Source organism: Phaethon aethereus, assembly GCF_964289735.1.
Source record: "Phaethon aethereus genome assembly, chromosome: W".
NCBI lineage: Eukaryota > Metazoa > Chordata > Aves > Phaethontiformes > Phaethontidae > Phaethon > Phaethon aethereus.
Window position 1 is genome coordinate 35,373,808 of NC_138581.1, and position 25,487 is coordinate 35,399,294.

General features: G+C 45.1%; 1 protein-coding gene across 1 annotated transcript in view; it reads right to left on the minus strand.

Moving 5' to 3' along the window:
* Positions 1-23,056: 23,056 nt before the first annotated feature.
* LOC309415043 (mitogen-activated protein kinase kinase kinase 1-like) overlaps positions 23,057-25,487 on the minus strand; it is a gene marked incomplete at its 3' end in the record, with an annotated part of 77,751 nt that continues 75,320 nt past the window's right edge. Inside the window, exon 20 of the mRNA XM_082012434.1 lies at positions 23,057-23,206. Within this exon, the coding sequence (XP_081868560.1) occupies positions 23,057-23,206 (150 nt within the window). The remainder of the gene's footprint in view (positions 23,207-25,487) is intronic.

Sequence of the window (25,487 nt, forward strand, 5' to 3'; positions counted from 1 at the left end):
ATATTTTATTACGCACGTTCGTAGCCATCAGCAGTGTGGGGGCTTAGCCATAGGAAATGCCCGCGCTGATCACCTCGTAGCTCCAGCCTGGACCGCACCTGCGGTAAAAACATTTGAACAAGCTAGGCTGTCACATGACTTTTTTCATCAGTCAGCAAAGGCGTTGGCAAAACAGTTCCATATTCCCGTAACTGATGCTAGGGGCACTGTTCAGTCTTGTCCCAGCTGCCAGAAAGCAGGGATGGGCATTGGTATAGGGGTCAATCCCAGAGGGCTCCAATCGTTACAGTTATGGCAGATGGATGTGACACATGTTCCAGAATTTGGGAGAATGAAATATGTCCATGTCTCAATAGACACTTTTTCGCATGCCATTTGGGCTACCGCACAAGGCGGAGAAACAGCGCGACATGTTATCAAGCATATGCATGCTGCTATTATGGCCTTAGGAGTTCCTTTACAGTTAAAAACGGATAATGGGCCTGCGTATGTGTCTCGAAAATTTTCCCACTTCTGTCAGCTTTGGGGCATTCGACATATTACAGGGATTCCTCATTCCCCTACAGGGCAAGCTATCGTGAAGCGGGCGCATCAAACATTGAAAGCGCTTTTGCAAAAACAAAAAGGGGAAAGCGTGCTGGACATGACAGAACGACTTGCAAAGGCGGTGTATGTGCTAAATTATTTGCGTTTCACGGGGGACAGGGAAGACCCTCCAATGGTGATTCATGCTTCAAGTCTACGATCTGGGGTGTCCCAGACTGGGGAAAGAATTTTAGTACAGTATAAAGATGTGGTCACTGGAGAATGGAAAGGACCTGCAGAGTTAAAAATGACTGGTCGAGGCTATGCTTGTATTCTTACAGATAGCGGAGTGAGATGGGTTCCAAGTCGATGGCTTCGACCATGGCAAGCGCACCTCTCTCCACAAGCAGAAGAAAGTTGTTCGTGAGTCTGATAGTCACATGTTTGATATGCCAGGTTCAGGCATGGTTTTCTGTTCAACCAAGAAAAAATATCTGGGTTACACTAGCTAATCAAACGGGCCAAGGCCACCTTTGCTTATCTACATCCACTGCTGAGAATCCATTTACAACATGCTTGGTTGGTCTGCCCTTAGGGGACTATGATTCGACAATGGTGGTAAAGAAGACCACCCCTGATCTAGCCTTGTTTTTAAAAATAACAAACACCTCTGCAGCTATGGATAAGTGGGACGGATGGATGGCACATGGACCACAGGAGTTGTTGGAACCGCAGGAGTTGGGTATTTTAGGATGCATTACAGCCCCTACCTGTTTATATTTTAATTATACAGGACAGGACGATACCAGGTCACAGGATGTAAGCCCCACGTTGGCCATTTTTCAGAATGCTACCAATTGGTGTAATTATACAACGAGCAACATCTTGCGCTCTACTATTGTCCCAATGAGACTCCCTAAAGGAATATTCTTGATTTGTGGTGATCGTGCATGGCAAGGTGTTCCCTCCCGTTTGAGAGGTGGTCCTTACGCATTGGGGCGCCTGACATTGTTAACTCCCAACACTTCTATGATATTGAACCTTACCCAACAGCATAGAATAAGATGACAGATTCGAAAATATCAGGAAGGGTGCAATGACCAATTGGATTTTTGGACCGCGGACAAAACCATACTAGCCTCTTTCCTTGCCCCTGGGGTCGCTGCTGCCCAAGGCTTAACCACTTTAAATAAATTGGGATGTTGGCTAGCGAAACAAACCAATGCTACTTCTGCAACACTCAGTGCTTTGTTAATGGAAACTGACTCAATAAGGCATGCGACATTGCAAAATAGGGCAGCTATCGACTTCCTACTTTTGGCCCAAGGGCACGGGTGTGAGGAGTTTGATGGCATGTGTTGTATGAATTTAACAGATATGTCACAGTCGGTAACTCAACAATTGCAAAAACTGAAGGACTTAACGGACAGGTTACAGACAAGTTCACTAGGCCTCGAATCATGGCTGTCAAGTTTGGGCCTAAGCGGATGGTTACAAGACTTAGTAAAAGGGGCAGTTGTTATAGTGCTTGTTATCTTAATACTAATGCTTATTGTACCGTGTTTATTGCATTGTCTACAAGGAATGGTTCAAAAGGTAGTAAAGAATGCTTGGCTAGCTAATAACTCCAACGAGTATCTTACACACCCAATGAATGAGCTTTGTTAGATAAACACGCTCAAAACAAAAAGGGGGAGAGGCTACCACATCACCCTAAGAACGTTTGAATAAAGCCTTATATGTGTTAAATTATTTGCGGAAGGAGAAAGGACCTTTTCAACTGCTAACCAGGGGACGAGGTTGACGGTGGTGGCTGTTTTACCCATGGTTTTACCCATGGTTTTACCCACTTTGCAGGTGCCTCGAAGTGGGTGAGGCCATGGGTGGGGCAGTCGCCATCGTCATCGTCGGACACATCATGACACTATCAGGTGTCATCGCAATCTGGATGCCACCTCAGTCAAAAGAAAATGTAGGGGTAAATCACACTGAAATTTGCTGTATCATGAGATGAACGTGGAAAGCTTTTGAGGCAAAGTGTTCTATAACTACAAATGCTTTGGTAAGATATAATATTGGTCTTCATAGCCTTATACAAGTACCTTTTTTCTATCACTAGGAGTAGTTTATATCACTAGAAGTAGTACAGCTAGAATTGTTTTGCTTTGTAATATTCTGCTATTGACTTAAGCATAAGTTGATATGTGACTGCTGAGTTATGAAAAAATGCCGTGTGAACAAAGCCTACGAACCAATAGACGGGATGGCTGTGGCACGTGCAGCACGTCTGGCCAGCGGGCGCATACACCATAGGCTCCCTGTGTTAAAAGGTGACAACTGAGGTGAGTTCTGACACTCGCTGGCCATGTGTGTCAAAACTCGTTCCTCTACAAATGTGTAATACCGGGATTTCCTGAAGGGCAGTGGGCCGGTGTACGGCAAGGCCACCGTTGCCTCTGTGGGGACGCCCACGTAAAGCTGGCACCTACCAACTGCTGGGCTGAGTTCGCGGCACAGGACGATACAAGAATGTACAGATGGTCCATCTTCCTCACAGTCCTTGGGTTGCGAATGATCTATCAGGTTTTGTTTATACAAAAACAAAAAGAGGGAGATGTTGGGATCACTCTGCACGGCTCGACCTTAAGGAGAAGGAGCTGCAGCACTGAGAAGCTGGTAAACAGCTGGATATCTGCACGGCTCAGCCTTGAGAAGAGGGAGCTGTGGTAAACAGCTAAGAAGAAGCAAGAAAAACAGGGACACCTGCAAGCAGCAATCCTGACTCTGTGAGGGGTGCGTGGACAGCACGTGATATCTTGTATATAGCCAATTGCAATAATGTGTATAACAAGCTGTAACCAATCATGAGTGTGTGCGCAGTGAATAAGCGAAAATTATGATATATATTGGAGTCAGACAAGACAATAAACGGCATTGACCTGATCATGTTGGTCGTACGCGTCGTGTCCGAGACTTCCGCGTCACGCATTCTGACATTATTCCAGATGTAATGTGCAATCTGATTAATATCCCAATAAAATTCCCCATGCAATCTACTTACTTATTGTTTGTTAATAATAATAAATTATTCATTACAGTACGCACAATATCAGAATCACAGAATCATTAAGCTTGGAAAGGACCTTCAAGATCATCAAGTCCAACCATTAATCCAGCGTCACCATGTCCCCTAAACCATGTCCTGAAGCGCCACAGCCACACAGCCTCTGCCCATCGATCCAGCCTGTCCAGATCCCTCTGCAGAGCCCTCCTACCCTCCAGCAGATCAACACTCCCACCCAACTTGGTGTCATCTGCAAACTTACTGAGGGAGCACTCGATTCCCTCATCCAGATCATCTATAAAGATATTGAACAAGACTGGCCCCAGAACCAAGCCCTGGGGGACACCGCTTGTGACCAGCCGCCAGCCGGATTCAACATCGTTCACCACAACTCTCTGGGCTCGGCCATCCAGCCAGTTCCTCACCCAGCGAAGAGTAAACCTGTCTAAGCCACGAGCCGCCAGTTTCTCCAGGAGAATGCTGTGGGAGACGCTGTCAAAGGCTTTACTAAAGTCCAGGTAGACAACATCCACAGCCTTTCCCTCATCCACTAGGCAGGTCACCTGGTCATAGAAGGGGATCAGGTTGGTCAAGCAGGACCTGCCTTTCATGAACCCATGCTGGCTGGGCCTGATCCCTTGGTTGTCCTGCACATGCCCTGTGAGCACTCTCAAGACCAACCGCTCCATGATCTTCCCCGGCACAGAGGTCAGGCTGACAGGCCTGTAGTTCCCAGGATCCTCCTTCCAGCCTTTCTTGTAGACGGGCGTCACATTGGCAAGCCTCCAGTCGCCTGGGACCTCCCCTGTTAACCAGGACTGCTGATACATGATGGAGAGGGGCTTGGCAAGCTCCTCTGCCAGCTCTCTCAGTACTCTCGGGTGGATCCCATTAGGCCCCATAGACTTGTGGGTGTCCAGGTGGTTTAGCATGTCCTTGACTGCTTCCTCCTGGATTATGAGGAGTACATTGTGCTCTCCATCCCCATCTTCCAGCTCAGGGGGCTGAATACCCTGCGGATACCTGGACTGGCTATTAAAGACAGAGGCAAAGAAGGCATTAAGTACCTCAGCCTTATCCTCATCCTTGGAGACAATGTTCCCTGCCATATCCAGTAGGGGATGGATATTCTCCTTGCCTCTCTTTTTGTTGTTAATGTATTTGTAAAAACATTTTTTATTATCCTTTACGACTGTGGCCAGACTGAGCTCTAGCTGGGCTTTTGCCTTTCTAATTTTGTCCCTGCTTGCCCTAACGAGATCCTTGTACTCTTCTTGAGTTGCCTGCCCCTTCTTCCAGAGGTGATAAACTCTCCTCTTTTCCCTGAGTCCCAGCAAAATCTCCCTGTTCAGCCAGGCCGGTCGCCTTCCCCGCCAGCTCTTCTTACAGCACGTGGGGACTGCCTGCTCCTGCGCCTTTAAGGTTTCCTTCTTGAATAATGTCCAGCCTTCCTGGACCCCTTTGTCCTTCATTGTCCTTCAGGACTGTCTCCCAAGGGACTCTCTCAATCAGTGACCTGAACAGGCCAAAGTCTGCCCTCCGGAAGTCCATGATAGCAGTTTTGCTGACCCCTCTCCTTACTTCGCTCACAACTGAGAATTCTATCATGTCGTGGTTGCTAAGCCCAAGACGGCCTCCGACCACCATATCTCCCACCAGTCCTTCTCTGTTTGTAGACAGCAGGTCCAGTAAGGCACCTCCCCTGGTGGGCTCACTCACAAGCTGTGTCAGGAAGTTATCCTCCACACACTCCAGGAACCTCCCAGACTGTTTCCTCTCTGCTGTGTTATACTTCCAGCAGATGTCCGGTAGGTTGAAGTCCCCCACAAGAACAAGGGCCAGCGAATGCGAGACCTCTGCCAGTCGCTTATAGAATGTCTCATCTGTCTCTTCATCCTGGTTGGGTGGTCTGTAACAGACTCCCAGCAGGATGTCTGCCTCATTGGCCTTCCCCCTCATCCTTACCCACAAGCACTCTACTTGGTCTTTACAATCTTCGATTTCTATGCAATCAAAACACTCCCTAACATACAGAGCCACCCCACCGCCTCTCCTTCCCTGCCTATCCCTTCGGAAGAGCTTATAGCCAGCCATTGCAGCACTCCAGTCATGAGAAGCATCCCACCATGTTTCTGTGATGGCAACTACATCATAGCTGTCCCGCTGCACAATGGCTTCCAGCTCCTCCTGTTTGGTGCCCATGCTGTGTGCATTGGTGTAGATGCACCTGAGCTGGGCTATCGATTTCAACCCTGGCACGTTGAACCTACCCCTAGGCTCAACTCTAGTGAGCCCGGTTTTATCCCCTCCCCCCTCCAAATCTAGTTTAAAGCCCTCTCGATGAGGCCTGCCAGCTCATGAGCAGGAATCCTTTTGCCCCTTGGCGTCAGTTGCACTCCATCAGCTGTGAGCAGGCCCGGTGCCGTGTAAACCGCCCCGTGGTCAAAAAACCCAAAATTCTGATGACAGCACCAGCCCCTAAGCCATGTGTTGATCAGGTGTGCTTTTCTGTTCCTTTCAGCGTTCTTCCCTGTCACTGAAGGGATTGATGAAAACACTACCTGTGCTCCCGCTCCATTGACCAGTCGCCCCAGTGCTCTCAAATCCTTTTTGACTGCCTTTGGGCTTCTTAGTGCAACCTCGTTGTTGCCAACCTGTATGACCAACAGTGGGTAGCAATCAGTGGGCCGAACCAGACCAGGGAGTTTCCTGGTGACGTCTCTCACCCAGGCCCCGGGGAGGCAGCAGACTTCCCTGTGAGTTGGGTCTGGTCGACATATTGGGCCCTCTGTACCCCTCAGAAGGGAGTCGCCTATGACAATCACCCTCCTTTTTTTTTAACACAGGACGTCTTGATGCGTGGGGCTGGCTGACTCACTCTAGGCACCCCCTTGGATGGACCTTCGTCAGGGTCCTCATGTTCCTGTCCCCCACGTTCCAGAGCCCCATACCTGTTGTGTAAGGGCAGCTGGGACGGTGAGGGAGGCTGGGAGGGAATTCGCCGACCTCTCCGAGGAGGGACCTGCTTCCATATCCCCTCATCTCTTAGGTCCTCTCCTTCTGCCCAGCAGCAAGAGGACAGGGGATCCCTTGCTGCTTGTGGAGCCTCCACCTGCTGCCCCTGCTTCAGGGATGGCAGGGTGTGGCTCCACCTACCTCTCTCTCTCTCTCTCACACTCCCTAATACTCCTCAGCCTCTCCACTTCCTCTTTCAGCTCTGCCACCAGGCTGAGCAGGTCGCTCACCTGGTCGCACCGCACGCAGGTGGTATCCCCGTCGGTCTCTGGAACAACCGACAGGCTCAGGCACTCTTTGCAGCCGGATACTTGGACAGCCGCGTGCCTGAGCGGGAGCTCTGTCTGTGTCACCACATTCTTTCTGGCCACAGTTTTCAGCCGAGTGGCGACCATGGCTGAGCCTCCTCTGGGAGGACGATGGCCACTTATACTGTACCCCGCCCGCACGCCTTCCCTGCACGCCCTGCCCGCGCAAACAGACGCGCTACGCCCTCCTGACGCGCCACGCCCTATTCGCCGCGCTCCGGGTCGCTCGCGCTCCCGGGGGCTGCTCTTGTAGGCGAAGGGTTTTGGCCGCCGCCGCCCTGGGCCCCGCCCACGCTGAGTCAGAGCTGCCGCTCGTTAGGAGCCCGCTCCGCCGGCCGGGGGGGGAAGCTGGGGCACTCTCTCGCTCCCTGTGCTGCCGCCTTCGCGGTTTGGCCGCTTCGGGAAGGGTCCCCCGGCGCGATCCTTCGCTCCGTAGCCCTTCGCCTCGGTGCCTGGGTAATTGTCATTGGAATTCCCTAAAAATAGGGACTTAATTGGCTAACTCTACTTCTATATGCCTATACACTTAGGGGTAGAAGGAGGAAAGGAAAATCAAACTAAAATGTAAGGTAGTTTCAACTCATAGGCCTACTTATAGCGCTGGTCTCTAAAGTCCTTCTCCCAGATGCAGACCTATAGCCTGCACATGTTAAAATACTGTACTAATTCAGGAGATGATAATTCATATGTTTAAATCTGTTGCCAGCTGTGATGTACTGGCTTGGATCATCACTGAGGATCACCAACATAAGAGCAAAACCAGGAGTGTGTGGGGAAAAGACTCACTACTGCATGGAGAGTTTTAGGCTTATTTTTCCTGGATTTGTCCAAACTCACTCCTCATCCCTGTGGTAAATGTCCTGGCAGTCTGGTGCTGCCAGTGAAGGAGGCACCAGCACTTGAATACAGCTTGCCAACTTGTGGGGGTATGAGAGGCTGAGAAGCTTAGCAGGTTGGGCTGAATCCATGTGCCTCCTCAGCAGGAGGATGGAGCCTTTGACACTACAGTATTGATTTGGAAACTGTGAGTGAGGGCCTGCTGCTGCCGTTCAGATGGTGAAATTACATTTTTGGAATAAATGAGATGATTGAATCAAGAGACACCCAGCTGCTCTCACCAGGCTCTTCTGAAGAAAATTGGTCTGACTTTTGACTCAAAAGGCAAAGCTGGTGGTAAGTCAATTGCTCCTTCCATGGAAAAAGGCAAACCCATTCAGGGGATTGTCTTCACTCAAGGACCTGGGTGTACTTGGTGGGTAATGCGGAGATGGGGAAACCCAGTGTGTGCCTTGAGGAGATTTAACCTCGGGGGAAAAATAATCTGTGATGCGAGTTGTATGTTGTAGGAAGTAATGTAGCAGGAATGACCTGAACCGACAAAGAGCGAGTTTCGCAAGGAACCAGATGAGTGCAGCAATGACCCAAACCATAGGTGGTATGGTGGGTTGACCTTGGCTGGACCCCAGATGTCACCAAGCTGCTCTATCGCTCCCCTCCTCAGCAGGACAGGAGGGGAGAAATTAGGATGGAAAAAATAACCAAACATGTGGGTCAAGATAAAGGCAGTTTAATAAGCAAAAAGCAAAGGCCATGCATGGAAGCAAAAAAAGAAAAGATTTACTCTCTACTTCCCATCAGCAGATGATGTTCAGCCACTTCCTAGGAAGCAGGGCTTCAGTACACGTAGTGGTTGCTCTGGAAGACAAACTTCATAAAAAAACAAATGCCCCCCCACTCCTCCTTTCTCTTAGCTTTTATTGCTGAGCATGACATCATATGGTATGGAATATCCCTTTGGTCAGTTTGAGTCAGCAGTCCTGGTTATGTTCTCTCCCAAGATCTTGCCCACTTCCAGCCTACTGGTGAGGGAGGAATGTTGGAGAGACAGCCTTGATGCTGTGTGAGCACTGCTCAGCAGTAGCCAAAACAGTGGTGTGTTATCAACACCTTTCTAGCTACCAATAGAACAGTGTAGTATTTAGAAAAAAGTTCTTGCTTGATGTCTCAGAGTGACAAGCACTACACCCCTCAGGTGTACAGCATCCAGGCTTCTGTCATGGATGATGTGATGCACTTCACTCATGAGAGAGAAGCAGCAATATGTTTATTGATCTAAAACAGTGATTTAACAAAGTTTGATAGCAAATGTGACAACTGTTTAACAAGATTTGATGGCAAGGTACGCTTGGTTATTTACTGCATAGAGGACAAGGTAAGCCAGACAAAACTGTCAGGGAGACCCTCCCGCTGAGTCATGAGGTTCAGAGAGGACCCCCTTGCTTTCTGAACTCCTCAAGAGGAGTCTAGGTGCGGCTCGATCCAATCCTAGTCCCAGACTTGGTCAATAGTTTATGTCTAAAGGATTATATGTGCACAATCAATCCAAGATATAATCTTAGCAAAGCTTACAAAGTTTAGCTTGGCAAAGTTTAGCAAACTATCAGTCACTTACCAAAGATCTGTTGCGTCAAGGAATCTCTCAATATTGAAGAGTAAGGGAACTCTGCAGCAGGCATAACCTTGAGAGGCGTCCCTACTCAAGGGGAGATCCTGTCATGCAGCCTGCTAGCCATGCAGGAGAGCTCAAAGGGCTCTTGGGCTGCTCACTCTTAATGGGGGTAAGATGATCAACTCATTCATATTTGCATACCGACCACAGGTTTTAGTTTCATTGACCAGTACTGTGGTTAGGTGTGCACATTGCTCAAATTAGCCCTTGGCTATTGTGGTGTTATCTGTCTCCTGAATCCACATTTTTCTGTATGCAGCCATCCCGAACATCCATTACGACCACCACGGGTGGTTATTGCTTGAGCAGGGTTACAGGAAATAAAGGTCAGGCTGGGGGGCAGAGGGGAGCACATCAACACAGCTTCCTGAAAGTTCAGTCTTACCTCTTCTTTTATTAGCATTTATTTATTTATCTGCAGTTTACAAGTGCATCTTTAACCTTGCCTCAACAAAGTCTAAAATTAATCAGAAAAGCAGTTTTCCCAATATGCACCATAACTCCAACAAAATTTCCGAGTTTTAAAATAGCTCCAGAATTACAAGTCTAGATGATCTGCTCTAAAATCTTTATACATCCTCTAAATGAAGAGGATTAATTTGGTCCCTGAAGGTAGCAACCGGACCAGAAGTGCAATTTCTTTGGTGTGTTAAATTCAGGACCAACATTACAACTTACTTTCTCATGATACATTTATGTACTTTCTGGAAGGTTATTGATTACATGATTAGTTTAACTTTTAAAGATTTCTTTAGCCTAATAACTGTGTGTTTATATTTAACAATATCTACTCTCACAGTCCTTAGGCTATACTTGCCTCAATGCTAACATTTCAGCTATGTGTAAATAGTTAATCATCACAAGGAAAGCGTGCATGTAGAACCAAGAGGCCTCATGAAATTAAAACAAAGAAGAGTTAAGAGCAAGGACTGAGAGATTAATGAGTACAGAGAAGATATCTTAACCTTGAGAATAGAAACATCCTAGCAGGAGTGCTCAAAGAAGATGCTAAGAAAGAATCGCTTGGCTGGACAACAGAAGGGACAAACATCCAAGGAGAAGAAACTATCCTCAGGAGACCCGTGACCATAAAAGGGAAAAAGGAGTAGGGGGCTAACTCCCCAAATGACCACCGATGACCACCCGAGACCCCGGCGCATGTGTAGTGTAGTTTTGCAACGCCAGCATTATGTAAATGTAGTAGATAGGCAGGGAGGCGGAGATTTCTCAGAAAATGTAATGAATATGTATAGTTTGTTACAATAAAAGAAGTGCTTATGGAACTCAAGACAGACACACTGGGCGGAGTTATCCCCTGTGTCTCCAGTGCTGCAATAAAGAATGCCTGCCTTCTAAAACCTCAAACTAAGTGTTAGAGGGTTTTCTTGCTGACTTTTTCAGTAACACTCACAGCTTCAATGTTATTCTTGACTACATACCAGTACAGGACACTCACTTGCAGTCAGCTCCTTGTAAATATTCATCTAATTGTCAGTTTTCTAAACAAAACTACTACTACAACAAAATTACTACACTGTAGTGCAACCACTGCTTGTAAAACCGTGTCTTCAGAGCTATGCTGATCTCATCTGCGAAGATGTGGAAAAAGGAACAAAAAGAAGTAGTCTTGTAAAACACTTAAAATCAGTCTATTAAAAAAGTTAACTCTTCTAAACAGGTGCACATTTTTGTGTAACTCATCTTCATATGGAGTAATATTCTTCTTCAACCATGTTTGTCTTTTTTACAAATACAATATGCTTTGTATCATACAAATCTATGAGCTCTTTGATTCACTGCTAACCTATGTTGTGACTGTAGATGATGTTTGGTAGATACTGTTTCACTTCTACTGAAAAGTATCCCAGCACATCAATCTCCCGATAACACAAGTTGGCTGCTTTTCCTAGAAATAAGAAAAAAACCTCCAAAACTCTCAGATACTGAAAAATTCTTAGATAGGGTTTAGATATGTGTAAAAATATTAAATGTACTGCTGCAAAAGGATCAGATGCTTCATCAAGCCTGAAAACTATGCCTCTGTTGGGAGCTACTACACTCCTCTGGAAGTCCTATTGTGAATTTATACAAGAGATACACAGCCAACTATAGGAGCTTTAATTCATCCTTACTGCATTAAACATGGCTATATTCCTGCTTCAGCAGGCAAAACATGCTCTGCTGCCCAATTCTTGGGCGGGTCCCAATCCCACACCACCAGCATAGAGACCACATGCAGGGGATGATTCTGTTGACAAATGAAACAGAAACAAACCCAAAGCATTTGAACAAGATCTGTCCTAGCTTGGCCATACTGACAGAATTACAAATCTTAAGAAATGTAAGCAAATACAGTTCCAAGACATGAGAAGGAAGAACAGAGAAGTGCTGATTTTCCACACTGTATTGGGTTTGTATGGCAAGGTTTTGGTAGCGGTGGGGGTTGCAGGGGTGGCTTCTGCAAGAAGTTGCTAGAAGCTTCCCCTGTGTCTGATAGAGCCAGTGCCAGCCATCTCCAAGACAGACCCACCAGTGGCCAAGGCCAAGCCAATCAGACAGTGGTAGCACCTCTCTGATAACATATTTAAGAAGGGGAAAAAAAAAACCATCAGGCAGCATTTGCAGCTGGAGACACAAGTGAGAATATGTGAAAACAACTCTGCAGACACCAAGGTCAGTGAAGAAGGAGGGGGAGGACGTGCTCCAGGTGCCTGAGCCAAGATTCCCCCGCAGCCCATGGTAAAGACCATGGTGAGGCAGGCTGTCCCCCTGCAGCCCATGGAGCTCCACGGTGGGGCAGATATCCACCTGGAGCCTGTGGAGGACCCCACACTGGAACAGGTGGATGCACCCAAAGGAGGCTGTGACCCTGTGGGAAGCCCACGCTGGAGCAAGCTCCTGGCAGGACCTGTGGAGAGAGGAGCCCACACTGGAGAAGGTTTGCTGGCAGGACTTATGACCCTGTGGGGGACCCACGCTGGAGCAGTCTGTTCCTGAAGGACTGCACCCCATGGAAGGGACCCAGGCTGGAGCAGTTCGTGGAGAACTGCAGCCTGCGGGAAGGACTCACGTTGGAGAAGTTCGCAGAAAACCTTCTCCCGTGGGAGGGACCCCATGCTGGAGCAGGGGAAGAGTGTGAGTCCTTCCCTTAAGAAGGAAGGAGCAGCAGAAAACGGCGTGTGATGAACTGACCACAACCCCCATTCCCTGTCCCCCTGTGCCGCTCGGGGGAGGGGGGGGAGGTAGAGAAATCAGGAGCAAAGTTGAGCCCAGGAAGAAGGGAGGGGTGGGAGGAAGGTGTTTTTAAGATTTGGTTTAATTTTTCATTATCCTGCTCTGATTTTGATTGGCAACAAACTAAACTAATTTCCCCAAGTTGAGTCTGTTTTGCCCATGATGATAACTGCTGAATGATCTCTCCCTGTCCTTATCTCAACCCCCAAGCTTCTCGTTATGTTTTCTCTCCCCTGTCCAGCTGAGGAGGGGAGTGATAGAGCAGCTTTGGTGGGCACTGTGGTGGTGCATTCTTCCCCCACCCCACTTTGCCTTATACCTGGGCTGCTCCAAGTTGCCTGACAAGCCTTGGCCTCTGAACAAAGGGTTTGGCGGTTGAGAGCCCCTCAACTGTACCAAGCACTCTTGTGTAGCCAAGGAAAAGAATGGCACTGAGTGTATCATCAGGGACATGATCGCCTAAACAAGGTACAGAACACGAACAGAACTTAAAATTATCTCCAGACAATCCTGGCAGCGGTACCATCAAAAACTTGAGAAATCACCTGCCTGGACGGTGGAAACTGACTGATGCCTGAAGTCAGTCACCTCCCAGTCCTATAAATAGTGGGCCCAAGTGAGACCCTTTGAGCTCTCCTGGACTGCAGCGGGCTGCGACCAGCACCTCCCTCTGAGTGGGATGCCTCTCAGAGTCCATGAACCCTCAAGTTTGTGATCAACTCAGAGGCTCGACTGTGCACCCGTTGAGTGATGCAAAGCATTCAATGTATTTGACTGAATTTGAGGGGGATATTTAATAGGTACCTTTGTACATACCTATCTCTTTTCTCTATATCTCTTTATGTGTCTCTATCTCTACACCTATATGTGTGTGTGATTAAGGAATCACAGAATCACTAAGGTTGGAAAGGACCTTCAAGATCATCAAGTCCAACCATTAATCCAGCGCCACCATGATCCCTAATCCATGTCCTGAAGCACCACATCCACACATTTTTTGAACACTTCCAGAGATGGCGACTCCACCACCTCCCTGGGCAGCCTGTTCCAATGCTTGACCACCCTCTCGGTGAAGAAATTTTTCCTAATATCCAATCTAAACCTCCCCTGGCGTAACTTGAGGCCATTTCCTCTCATCCTATCGCTGGTTACTTGGGAGAAGAGACCAACACCCTCATCGCCACAACCCCCTTTCAGGTAGTTGTAGAGAGCGATAAGGTCTCCCCTCAGCCTCCTCTTCTCCAGACCGAACAACCCCAGTTCCCTCAGCTGCTCCTCATAAGACTTGTGCTCCAGACCCCTCACCAGCTTCGTTGCCCTTCTCTGGACAGGCTCAAGCACCTCAGCATCCTTCTTGTAGTGAGGGGCCCAAAACTGAACACAGGATTCAAGGTGCGGCCTCACCAGTGCCGAGTACAGGGGCACAATCACTTCCCTACTCCTGCTGGCCACACTATTTCTGATACAGGCCAGGATGCTCTTGGCCTTCTTGGCCACCTGGGCACACTGCTGGCTCATGTTCAGCTGGCTGTCAACCAGCACCCCCAGGTCCCCTTCCGCCGGGCAGCTCTCCAGCCACTGTTCCCCAAGCCTGTAGCATTGCATGGGGTTGTTGTGGCCGAAGTGCAGGACCCTGTACTTGGCCTTATTAAACTCATACAGTTGACCTCTGCCCATCGATCCAGCCTGTCCAGATCCCTCTGCAGAGCCCTCCCACCCTCCAGCAGATCAACACTCCCACCCAACTTGGTGTCGTCTGCAAACTTACTGAGGGAGCACTCGATCCCTTCATCCAGATCATCAATAAAGATATTGAACAAGACTGGCCCCAGAACAGAACCCTGGGGGACACCGCTTGTGACCAGCCGCCAGCCAGATTTAACGCCATTCACCACAACTCTCTGGGCTCGGCCATCCAGCCAGTTCCTCACCCAGCGAAGAGTAAACCTGTCCAAACCACGAGCCGCCAGTTTCTCCAGGAGAATGCTGTGGGAGACGCTGTCAAAGGCTTTACTAAAGTCCAGGTAGACAACGTCCACAGTCTTTCCCTCATCCACTAGGCGGGTCACCTGGTCATGGAAGGAGATCAGGTTGGTCAAGCAGGACCTGCCTTTCATGAACCCATGCTGGCTGGGCCTGATCCCTTGGTTGTCCTGCACATGCCCTGTGAGCACTCTCAAGACAAACTGCTCCATGATCTTCCCTGGCATGGAGGTCAGGCTGACAGGCCTGTAGTTCCCAGGATCCTCCTTCCAGCCTTTCTTGTAGACGGGCGTCACATTGGCAAGCCTCCAGTCTTCTGGGACCTCCCCTGTTAACCAGGACTGCTGATAAATGATGGAGAGGGGCTTGGCAAGCTCCTCTGCCAGCTCTCTCAGTACTCTTGCATGGATCCCATCAGGCCCCATAGACTTGTGGGTGTCCAGGTGGTTTAGCATGTCCTTAACTGCTTCCTCCTGGATTATGGGCGGGTTATTGTGCTCTCCATCCCCATCTTCCAGCTCAGGGGGCTGAATACCCTGTGGATACCTGGTCTGGCTATTAAAGACTGAGGCAAAGAAGGCATTAAGCACCTCAGCCTTGTCCTCGTCCTTGGAGACAATGTTCCCTGCCATATCCAGTAAGGGATGGAGATTCTCCTTGCCTCTCTTTTTGTTGTTAATGTATTTGTAGAAGCATTTTTTGTTATCCTTTACAACTGTGGCCAGACGGAGCTCTAGCTGGGCTTTTGCCTTTCTAATTTTGTCCCTGCTTGCCCTAACGAGATCCTTGTACTCTTCGCGAGTTGCCTGCCCCTTCTTCCAGAGGTGATAAACTCTCCTCTTTTCCCTGAGTCCCAGCAAAATCTCCCTGTTCAGCCAGGCTGGGCGCCTTCCCCGCCAGCTCTTCTTACAGCACATGGGGACTGTCTGCTCCTGTGCCTTTAAGATTTCCTTCCTGAAGACTGTCCAGCCTTCCTGGACCCTTTTGCCCTTCAGGACTGTCTCCCAAGGGACTCCCTCAACCAGTGACCTGAACAGGCCGAAGTCTGCCCTCTGGAAGTCCATGGTAGCAGTTTTGCTGACCCCTCTCCTTACTTCACTCACGACTGAGAATTCTATCATGTTGTGGTCGCTAAGCCCAAGATGGCCTCCAACCACTACATCTCTCACCAGTCCTTCTCTGTTTGTAAACAGCAGGTCCAGCAAGGCACCTCCCCTGGTGGGCTCAGTCACCAGCTGTGTCAGGAAGTTATCTATCTTCCACACACTCCAGGAACCTCCCAGATTGTTTCCTCTCTGCCGTGTTATACTTCCAGCAGATGTCTGGTAAGTTGAAGTCCCCCACAAGAACAAGGGCCAGTCGCTTATAGAATGTCTCATCTGTCTCTTCATCCTGGTTGGGTGGTCTGTAACAGACTCCCAGCAGGATATCTGCCTCATTGGCCTTCCCCCTCATCCTTACCCACAAGCACTCTACTTGGTCTTTACAATCATTGATTTCTATGCAATCAAAACTCTCCCTAACATACAGAGCCACCCCACCGCCTCTCCTTCCCTGCCTATCCCTTTGGAAGAGCTTATAGCCATCCATTGCAGCACTCCAGTCATGAGAAGCATCCCACCATGTTTCTGTGATGGCAACTACATCAGAGCTGTCCCGCTGCACAATGGCTTCCAGCTCCTCCTGTTTGGTGCCCATGCTGCGTGCATTGGTGTAGATGCACTTGAGCTGGGCTATCGATTTCAACTCTGGCATGCCACCCCTAGGCTCAACTCTAGTGAGCCTGGTTTTATCCCCTCCCCCCTTCAAGTCTAGTTTAAAGCCCTCTCGATGAGGCCTGCCAGCTCATAAGCAAGAATCCTTTTGCCCCTTGGAGTCAGTTGCAGAATCTTAGTAAGTTTAAGTAAGTTGATTATGCTGCTAATGATTTGATACTGTGATTTTCTCTCAATATCATTAGTGAATTTGATTGCTGTTATTTTGTATTAGATTGTTGCCGTCCTAAAGTTACACCAAGCACAACATATATCACTACACCAGAATCCCCGATACCCTATCCCTTTAGTCATAAACCGTTGACCATGTCTGGGACTAGAAGTGGATTTGGGTCCACTCTGAACCTCGTGACTCAATGGGAGGGTCTTCCCTACTTTCTCTCCTCAACATACACATTAACTTGATTCAATAGGTGAGTAAATCATTCCAATTCAACTGTAATTTGGTTTCTTTCTGTATACCTTTTCCATGTTGAATAAGTAAGAGTGGACCTTGCCATCAAAGTCACGCTTTTTATAAATTTATATTAAAATCATTCGCTTTCTGATATCTTTAGTGGTGATTCTTTAAGCAGCCTAAATTATGCATTCGCAACAGGCACCTGGCATCTAGCCAAGGTCAACCCACCACACAAACATGCTTTATTGGAATGGAGTTCCGCTAAGTAAAGGGTTTATTTGCATTATCCAATTTGCATTTTTGTGCTTTGAGAAAATTCATAGTCTAGTCTGCTGATCTGTGTGACCTCAAACCCCCATTTTTCAGATCCTTATCCAAAACAGAAACCCCCAAGGATTGCTCAACTGCTTGAAATTGCTCCCATGCATTTGTGTTTAAAGAATCTGGAACACCTTTTCTAGCTGCTAAGAAATCAGACATTGAGTATGGAGAAGTTTTTTTAAGAAACAAAATTACACCCCTCCTCCCAAATATTATTTCCAAAATAACTCTAGTGAGTTTATACAGAAATATTCTCATTCATCTAACTTGTGATTTTGTTAAGGAAAGACAGAAATAAAACCCATGGAAAAACAATTAGTGTAGAATTTTGGCATTCTATAATTAGATGGTTAGAAATCACATCTAAATTAACAAAAAATAAGAACATTTCATTAACAGGATATGTAGATGTCTTGGTTTAGCCCACCTCTGGACCAAATGCAAGCACTTGCTCTATCCCCCGAAAACCCCCTCTCAGGCGAGAAAGGGAAATCAGGGAAAGAAAGGAAACTCTTGGGTTCAAATGGGTTGAAATAGAAACAGATTTAATAAAACAATAAAACTAATATTAATACTAAAGCAATATGAAGTACACAGAGTTATACTCAGCCCAGACAGTGATCACAAGCTGTGCGCTCCCAGCAGCGAACACTGGTTGGCGGGTACTGTGAGCAGCACAGCTCCAGCGAAGGGAGAGCAGGCCTCAGGAGCAGAGTGATGGGCAAGACCCTCCAGGAATGGCAGCCATTGAGGGAGAGCGAGACATTCCCAGCAGACTCCCCCATTTATAGTGAGTGTGATGTCTATGGTATGGAATACTTCTGTTGGCCAGCCTGGGTCACCTGTCTTGGCCTCTGTTCCTCCCAGCTTTAGCACCTGGCTATCTCAAGACTGCTAGAGGCCTTGATCACTATGGAAACCCACATACCATGACTGGCCATGAACTGAAACAAAGTGTCTTATCAACTTTGTTCTCACAGTAATGGGTGCTGCAGTCTTCTCAGAAATGCAGCTTTCCTGAACAGAAAATTGATTTTATGATTCCATTCCAGCAAAACCAGGACAGTAGATACAACCATCCCTTTCAGTAAAAAACCTTTAGTAACAAAGACTCCAGTTCCAGCAGACACAAGGGAACTTCGGTGTCAATACTGAAGGCTAGCATATTAAATAGAACTTCCTCTGGACTAAACAAACATTGACTCTGACAGCCACATTAATTTACTTTTGATCGCTTATGCTCAGTAATTCCAGATATTTAGGAGCAATGTCCCTCCCACTGTAAGAGAAGATCAGGTTTGAGACCACCTGAGGAACCTGAACATGCACAAGTCTGTGGGACCTGATGAGATGCATCTGAGAGTCCTGAGGGAATTGGCTGATGTAGTTGCCAAGCAACTCTCCATGATATTTGAAAAGTCCTGGCAGTCAGGTGAAGTCCCTGGAGACTGGAAAAAGGGTAACATTGCACCCATTTTTAGAAAGGGGAGAAAGGAAGACCCTGGGAACTATTGATCTGTCTGTCAGCCTCACCTCTGTGCCTGGGAAGATCATGGAGCAGAACCTCCTAGAAGCTATGCTAAGGCACATGGAGGGCAGGAAGGTGATTCGAGACAGCCAGCATGGCTTCACCAAGGGCAAGTCCTGCCTGACCCACCTAGTGTCCTTCTATGATGGAGTGACCACATCAGTGGACAAAGGAAGTGCTACTGATGTCATCTATCTGGACTTCTGTATGGCCTTTGACACGGTCCCCCACAACATCCTTCTCTCTAAATTGGAGAGATATGGATTTGATGGTCTTGCACATTTTTCCAAGAACAGGAACTGAGCAATGATATACTGCAAACTGAAATAACTGAGGGAAATAAAAGGAAATGGCACAGTACATCAGGGTGAGCCTCAGCCTTTGGCTGGCTCAAAGTGCTTTCCTGCTATCTTCTAGACTTTCTTGGTAATGACATGGAAGAAAGGTAGCAATTCACAACTGAAATTTTCAATTTCAGTAGCTGTGTGCCTTAATGAGAAAACAACATGCATGTTTGCCACAGAATATGTATATTGTAGCTCTTAAAAGCAAGACTATCACATTCATGATTCAGCTCAGCAAGGAACACTAAGCAGTGAGAGAAAAGTTAGTAAGGGAAATAGTGTCTCAGGAGGTAGGCAGAGTCAGGGCAGAACAGCCATGCATGAATTTACCCACTCAGATGATGAAGAGGAAGTATATGATCCTCATGACATTCCAACATGCTCTGAAAGCAATCATTACCTTTCGATGCAAAGATGAAACACTGTCAGACTTCAACCTATGACAGTCATGTAGAATACAACGTAATATTATTCCCACCAGAGAAACCAAAATGGGCATAACTTACTATTTGCCTGTTGAAGAACTGAATATGTCCTTTGCAAATGAAGACATTTGGTTCCATAAGTAGGTGTCTTTGACATTTACTGCCAACTGCTGGAGACAGGTGATCTCTGCCATCCCTTGTTCCTAAAAAGGAGACTGCAACATTATAACTACCACACAGTACTGTAAAATTCAGTTTTATAGTAAATCAAATGAAAGAAAAATACCTTACAACTCAATTTATCTTTTATTTAACCCTCACCATATGGTCTCCTTGACATTTCAGTTAATATATTTTTCTGATTTTAAAAATCAGATATTAGAATTTAACTAAAGATTGCTGCTGCCAAGTTTTGTTGGTGAATTGATATGTTCATCTCTATTTGCAGAAAAATCACATAAGTAATGGAGAATATAAAGATTGATCCTTCAAAATGTAGAATTTAGTAGTCACAAAAGAGGCTATAGAACACTTGAACTTATTTTTAACTATCCAAAAATCAATTGATTTTTAAAATATCCAATAAAATCAGGAGAAAGACAAGCAACTGAAACAAGCCCTAGTTTTGCAATACATATTCAGATTGCCTGAATAACGAAAGATTTATGTTTGCTACTTAAATCAGAAGCAACAGAATCATTTCACTGAAGGCCATAAAATAGCAGATTAACTTCCAAGATACACCTCAATGGCTCCAGAACTAATCTAAACAAATCAACTCACTTGACTTGGCAATTAATAGTTACATTTCTGTAGTAATGTGACATTTAGATGTTTAATATTAGATCTAAGAGCATAAGCAAAATGAGGTTCATAGATGCAGAGCAGTTGTGCAATAAAAAAAACCTTTAAAATAACCTTTATTATAAATTAAAAAATATTTAGTATTTTTTTGCTGCCCTTTATCAAAGTATTCTTCATTGATATACCCAAGATATGAATATCGGCTGATATATGTATATGTCATTTAATATTAGAAACAAAATCTTACTATATGAAGTGTTGCATATGAAATTGTGTATAAACAGCAAAGTGTACCAGAAATATTTTATTCACAGCGTTAAATTGAACATATTTACATTAAAATAAGCAAAGGACAAAATTTGTTCAAAACCTTTTATTTACTACAAAACCACCAAAATAGGTAGAAATTATACTATATAAAATTGGTTCAATGGGGTAAAAACTTATTTTAAACATATCAAGATATTTTAATTAACAAAGGATACAATGAAGCCAAATTTCTTAACCCAGAGATTTCTGTAAAATTTGCTTGTGCAGTAAGGTGCTATTAGAAGTTAGCCCTTAAGCCCTGGAAGTCTTAGGAATCTGTCACATAGCAAATTTAATTTCATTGTGAAAGTGAACTTTGGTAGAAGAAACTCCATAGAACACCTGAGGTAGTAGAAACTGGAATAAACAGCAGTAGATGTTATTTACAACTTAAGTACCAAATAACATTAAGAACACAAAAAAATTACACAATATAATTTTCAGTCCAGCTTTGATCCAAAGAAAATAATATTGCATTCACATCTGCATTTTAAAAACACCACAATTACCAGCAAGCTGAGGGAAACACAAACTCAAATACATTTGGACACCTAGAGGCAGTTTGAGTTTGAAATGTGGTAGGCATGGTGGTCTACAAAGTAATACTGATTAGCTGAGGTTCATGAGTTTATACAGTTTACATTTCTGCCAGAAACAGTATTCATCTGACAACTGATCTCCCAGTACATGAATCGGCAAGAGGGCATCCTTTAAAGCTTGCACATAAGACAGACTTGGAAACAATCTTATTAGAATGAGAAATTCTAAAGTGGTCAAAAAAAGTCAAGTACAAAACAGTTAGAACTACCAAACCTCACATTTTGGTATTATCTTTTTAACTCTTCAAAGTCTGACAATCTTTCAAAACAAAGGAATGTAAAGTTTCCAAAAGAAACACATTCACAATTAATGATGCTGCTTTTTATTAGTATGAGCACTATCATCCCTGTAAACTTATCTTTAAGATGTTTTACTTCCAATTTGTATTGTACATTTTTAATGTACTAGAGCTTATTTAGTTTGTCCCGAGTCTTTGAAAATAACCAATTTATTTCAGTCCAACAATTCAACTGGCTTCTGAAGAGTTAAAACATAAACAGTATTTTTTTTTTAAATTGATTAAACACAATGAGTATTTGATTTAAAAAGAACCCCCCTCTTAAAAAGGCAAAAGAAAAGCTACCATTTTCCTTTAGCATTACATGCATCAGAATCTAAAAATCTGCCTTTAAAATAATTTTAAAGACACACCTGCTAAAAACACAAGTTTTGCACTACAGGTGAAAGCTTTATTTCACATTTTACTTACTTAACCTTGTTTTTCAAGTCCAAGTTTGTTTCTTGTTAAAATGAATACCTTTCTTATGGTAATATTTTTAATATTTTCAAATTAAATTATCACTAATTGCTACAGTAAGTAGAGGATGTACAGCAGAAGGAAAACAGCAGGTAAAACTTGTTATCAGTGGAGAATGTGACCTCAGTTTTGTTACACAAAGAATAAGATTTGCTCATAGGTGGCACCTGCTCCCACTGAAGTACAGGACAAAGTCTCCCATAAACTTTAATGGGAGCTGGGTTTGAGGCCTTTGACATGAAACGTCTCTACACAATTTGTCAGAAGAAACTGCTATATGAAAAGAAGGCTCAACTTTTAGCACAATTCAGACTAAGTTGTTTTATGAAAAACTTTTTTTTAATAACCTATAGTATCAGAGGCTGAAATATTGACTTGAAGATGGCATTTCATTTTATTCCAGATTTCCAGCAAATCTGTTTTTTAAAACTCACATCAGCAACATAACACAGTTTGCATCTTTTTCTAAAGACTATTTTAAAAGGCCACCTTTCCCTGAAATTTAAAAATACAATGAAAACAAATTTTAATTTCAAAAGAAATTACATGACCAGCAGTAAATGAACAGTGAACCACAACTGCCTGCTCTTACTTTAAGGAAGGCAAAATGTTTTTTAATGTATCCATTGATGTTTGGATTTGTTACTCAGAGAACTCTGTACAATTAAAAGAGACAGATACAGAACTTCATTTTAACCAGTGCTGAAAACTGACTAATTGCAGAACCCTCTGCTTACATCTACATGATGTGAAACAGAACAGTGATTGCTATATTAAAATAGACCCTGAGCCCCTCAGCTGCTAATATTGCTGAAAAAGTGCTCCAAATAAAATAAAATAAAAATCACTTATCTGCTAATAAACATGCAGATTTAAGGAAAAATGCTTTTGTGTTCACACAGAGACAGATGTTTGAAAAGGCACAGTTTACAAGTCTCTGCACAAGTTGTGAAATGTTGCATACTGAGCTTAGGTAAAGATCTTGATTTGTCAATCACATACTTCAGTAGGGTCCTCCACTGGCCTTACGTCCTTGATGTATCTATCATTAAGGCTAGCAGAATAATACAAGCTGCTGTGCTTAACTGCACTGCAAGACAGTTATCGTATATTCAGTAGCATCTTCTTCAGTATATCAGCCTTACACATAAGTAGCTACCATGTAGTACGGAAGACTGGGTGTTTCAGCAGCTCCCTTGATGGGGGTCTGTCCTGAGGTTGAAGTTCTAAACACCGAAGAGTCACATCTCTCAAACCAGGAGACAGATGTGAAGGGATTGATGGAGCAGTAGTTGCACTAGCAATCTGAACAAAGGGAAAATAACTTTTTTAGAAGTCAGTGATTCTTAAGCTCCCTCTCCTACCCCAAAAGCCTTCAACAAGCTAATAATTTTCAGCTAACTAGTTATATTATGAGCTTTTATCCACTTAGCATATTTCCTACTGCAGTTTGAGGATTATACTACTGCTTCCATTTTATAAAATGGGTCTTAAGTTCCTTTTATGCTTCTTTCCCCAATAACATATGCTCTATTGCTTTTCACAGTCTGCCTCTCTCTGCACTTTTCTCTAAATTTTCCTCTTACAGCAAAATTCTGCAGTAACCATCTGCTAAGCAGGCCATAAGAAAAGCTCTTATGCCACACTTACGGGTATTCTTTAGTCTAATACTTGCCATCACTGCTAACTGGCATAGTGTAAGCAAACATTGAGATATATTAAGCTGAGTGATGTTACATTATATGTTACGCTGGGTATGCTCTCTTGCATTGTCTTATTGTATTTCTGCTACCACCCTAAAGGGCAATCTTCCTCACATAGAAGCAGATCACTTCCAACCAAATTAATTTTTATCTTCTCTAGATCAAATTAAGCAAGATTGAGAACACTTAAGTGGCACCACCAGTTTTATGCAGACACAGAACCAAAACAATTACATCTCTCATGATAAATGATTTGTACTTAATTAGAACATATCTGAATACCGCTGTGCTAGTTCTGATTTGCAGAAACACTTCACTCATGCTAGTGAAGATGCTAATCACTTCCTTCACTTGTGGCAGCATTTTCTTTATTCATGCCTACAGTTCAACTAGATTTTTAAAATTAAATATACCTAATTGATTTCAGTAAGAAACATGAATGCCAAAAGAGACAACCAAGAAGAGGGAGGAATAATATTAATATATAGCATGGCATAATGGTAAATATCTTTCAGCAAAATCTGAACATGGAACATCAGTTTTTTACCAAAGAACATTCCCCACTATGAAATGTGAATACACACATAAATGTTTTAGGGTAGAAAAACTTCTTTTGCTCCCGTATTTTACAAGATTGTAAAGAAAGAGTTCAAATACCACTCTTCTGCCTAGAGTCAATAATCAACTCTATTCCCAAATTTTTTGTTTAGCCTGTTATACTATGTATTTATATCTTAGAACAGAGCTTTTTCTGCATATTATTGTGTTGGTAGCCTTTTTTTTTAAACAAGCAAGTATGATTGATCTGCTGTTTACAAATAGAGAAAGGCTGGTGCGAGATGTGGTGGTCAGAGGCCGTCTTGGGCTTAGCAACCATGACATGATAGAATTCTCGACCCTTGGTGAAGTAAGGAAGGGGGTCAGCAAAACCACTACCATGGACTTCCGGAGGGCAGACTTTGGCCTGTTCAGGTCACTCGTTGAGGGAGTCCCTTGGGAGACAGTCCTGAAGGGCAAAGGGGTCCAGGAAGGCTGGACATTCTTCAAAAAGGAAATGTTAAAGGCACAGAAGCAGGCGGTCCCCATGTACCGCAAGACGAGCTGGCAGGGAAGATGACCAGCCTGGCTGAACAGGGAGATTTTGCTGGGACTCAGGGAAAAGAGGTGAGTTTATCACCTCTGGAAGAAGGGGCAGGCAACTCAAGAAGAGTACAAGGATTTCGATAGGTCAAGCAGGGACAAAATTAGAAAGGCAAAAGCCCAGCTAGAACTCAATCTGGCCACGCTTGTAAAGGATAACAAAAAATGTTTTTACAAATATATTAACAACAAGAAGGCAGCCAAGGAGAATCGCCATCCCTTATTGGATATGGGGGGGAACGTCACGAAGGATGAGGAAAATCTCCAGGTATCCGCAGGGTATTCAGCCCCCTGAGCTGGAAGACGGGGAGGGAGAGCACAGTAAACTCCCCATAATCCAGCAGGAAACAGTTAAGGACCTGCTAAGCCACCTGGATACCCACAAGTCTATGGGGCCTGATGGGATCCACCCAAGAGTACTGAGGGAGATGGCGGAGGAGCTTGCCAAGCCACTCTCCATCATTTATCAGCAGTCCTGGTTAACCGGGGAGGTCCCAGATGACTGGAGACTTGCCAATGTGATGCCCACCTACAAGAAGGGCCGGAAGGAGGATCCTGGGAACTACAGGCCTGTCAGCCTGACCTCCGTACCGGGGAAGATTATGGAGCGGTTCATCTTGAGGGCACTCACAGGACATGTGCAGGACAACCAAGGGATCAGGTCCAGCCAGCATGGGTTCATGAAAGGCAGGTCCTGCTTGACCAACCTGATCTCCTTCTATGACCAGGTGACCCGCCTAGTG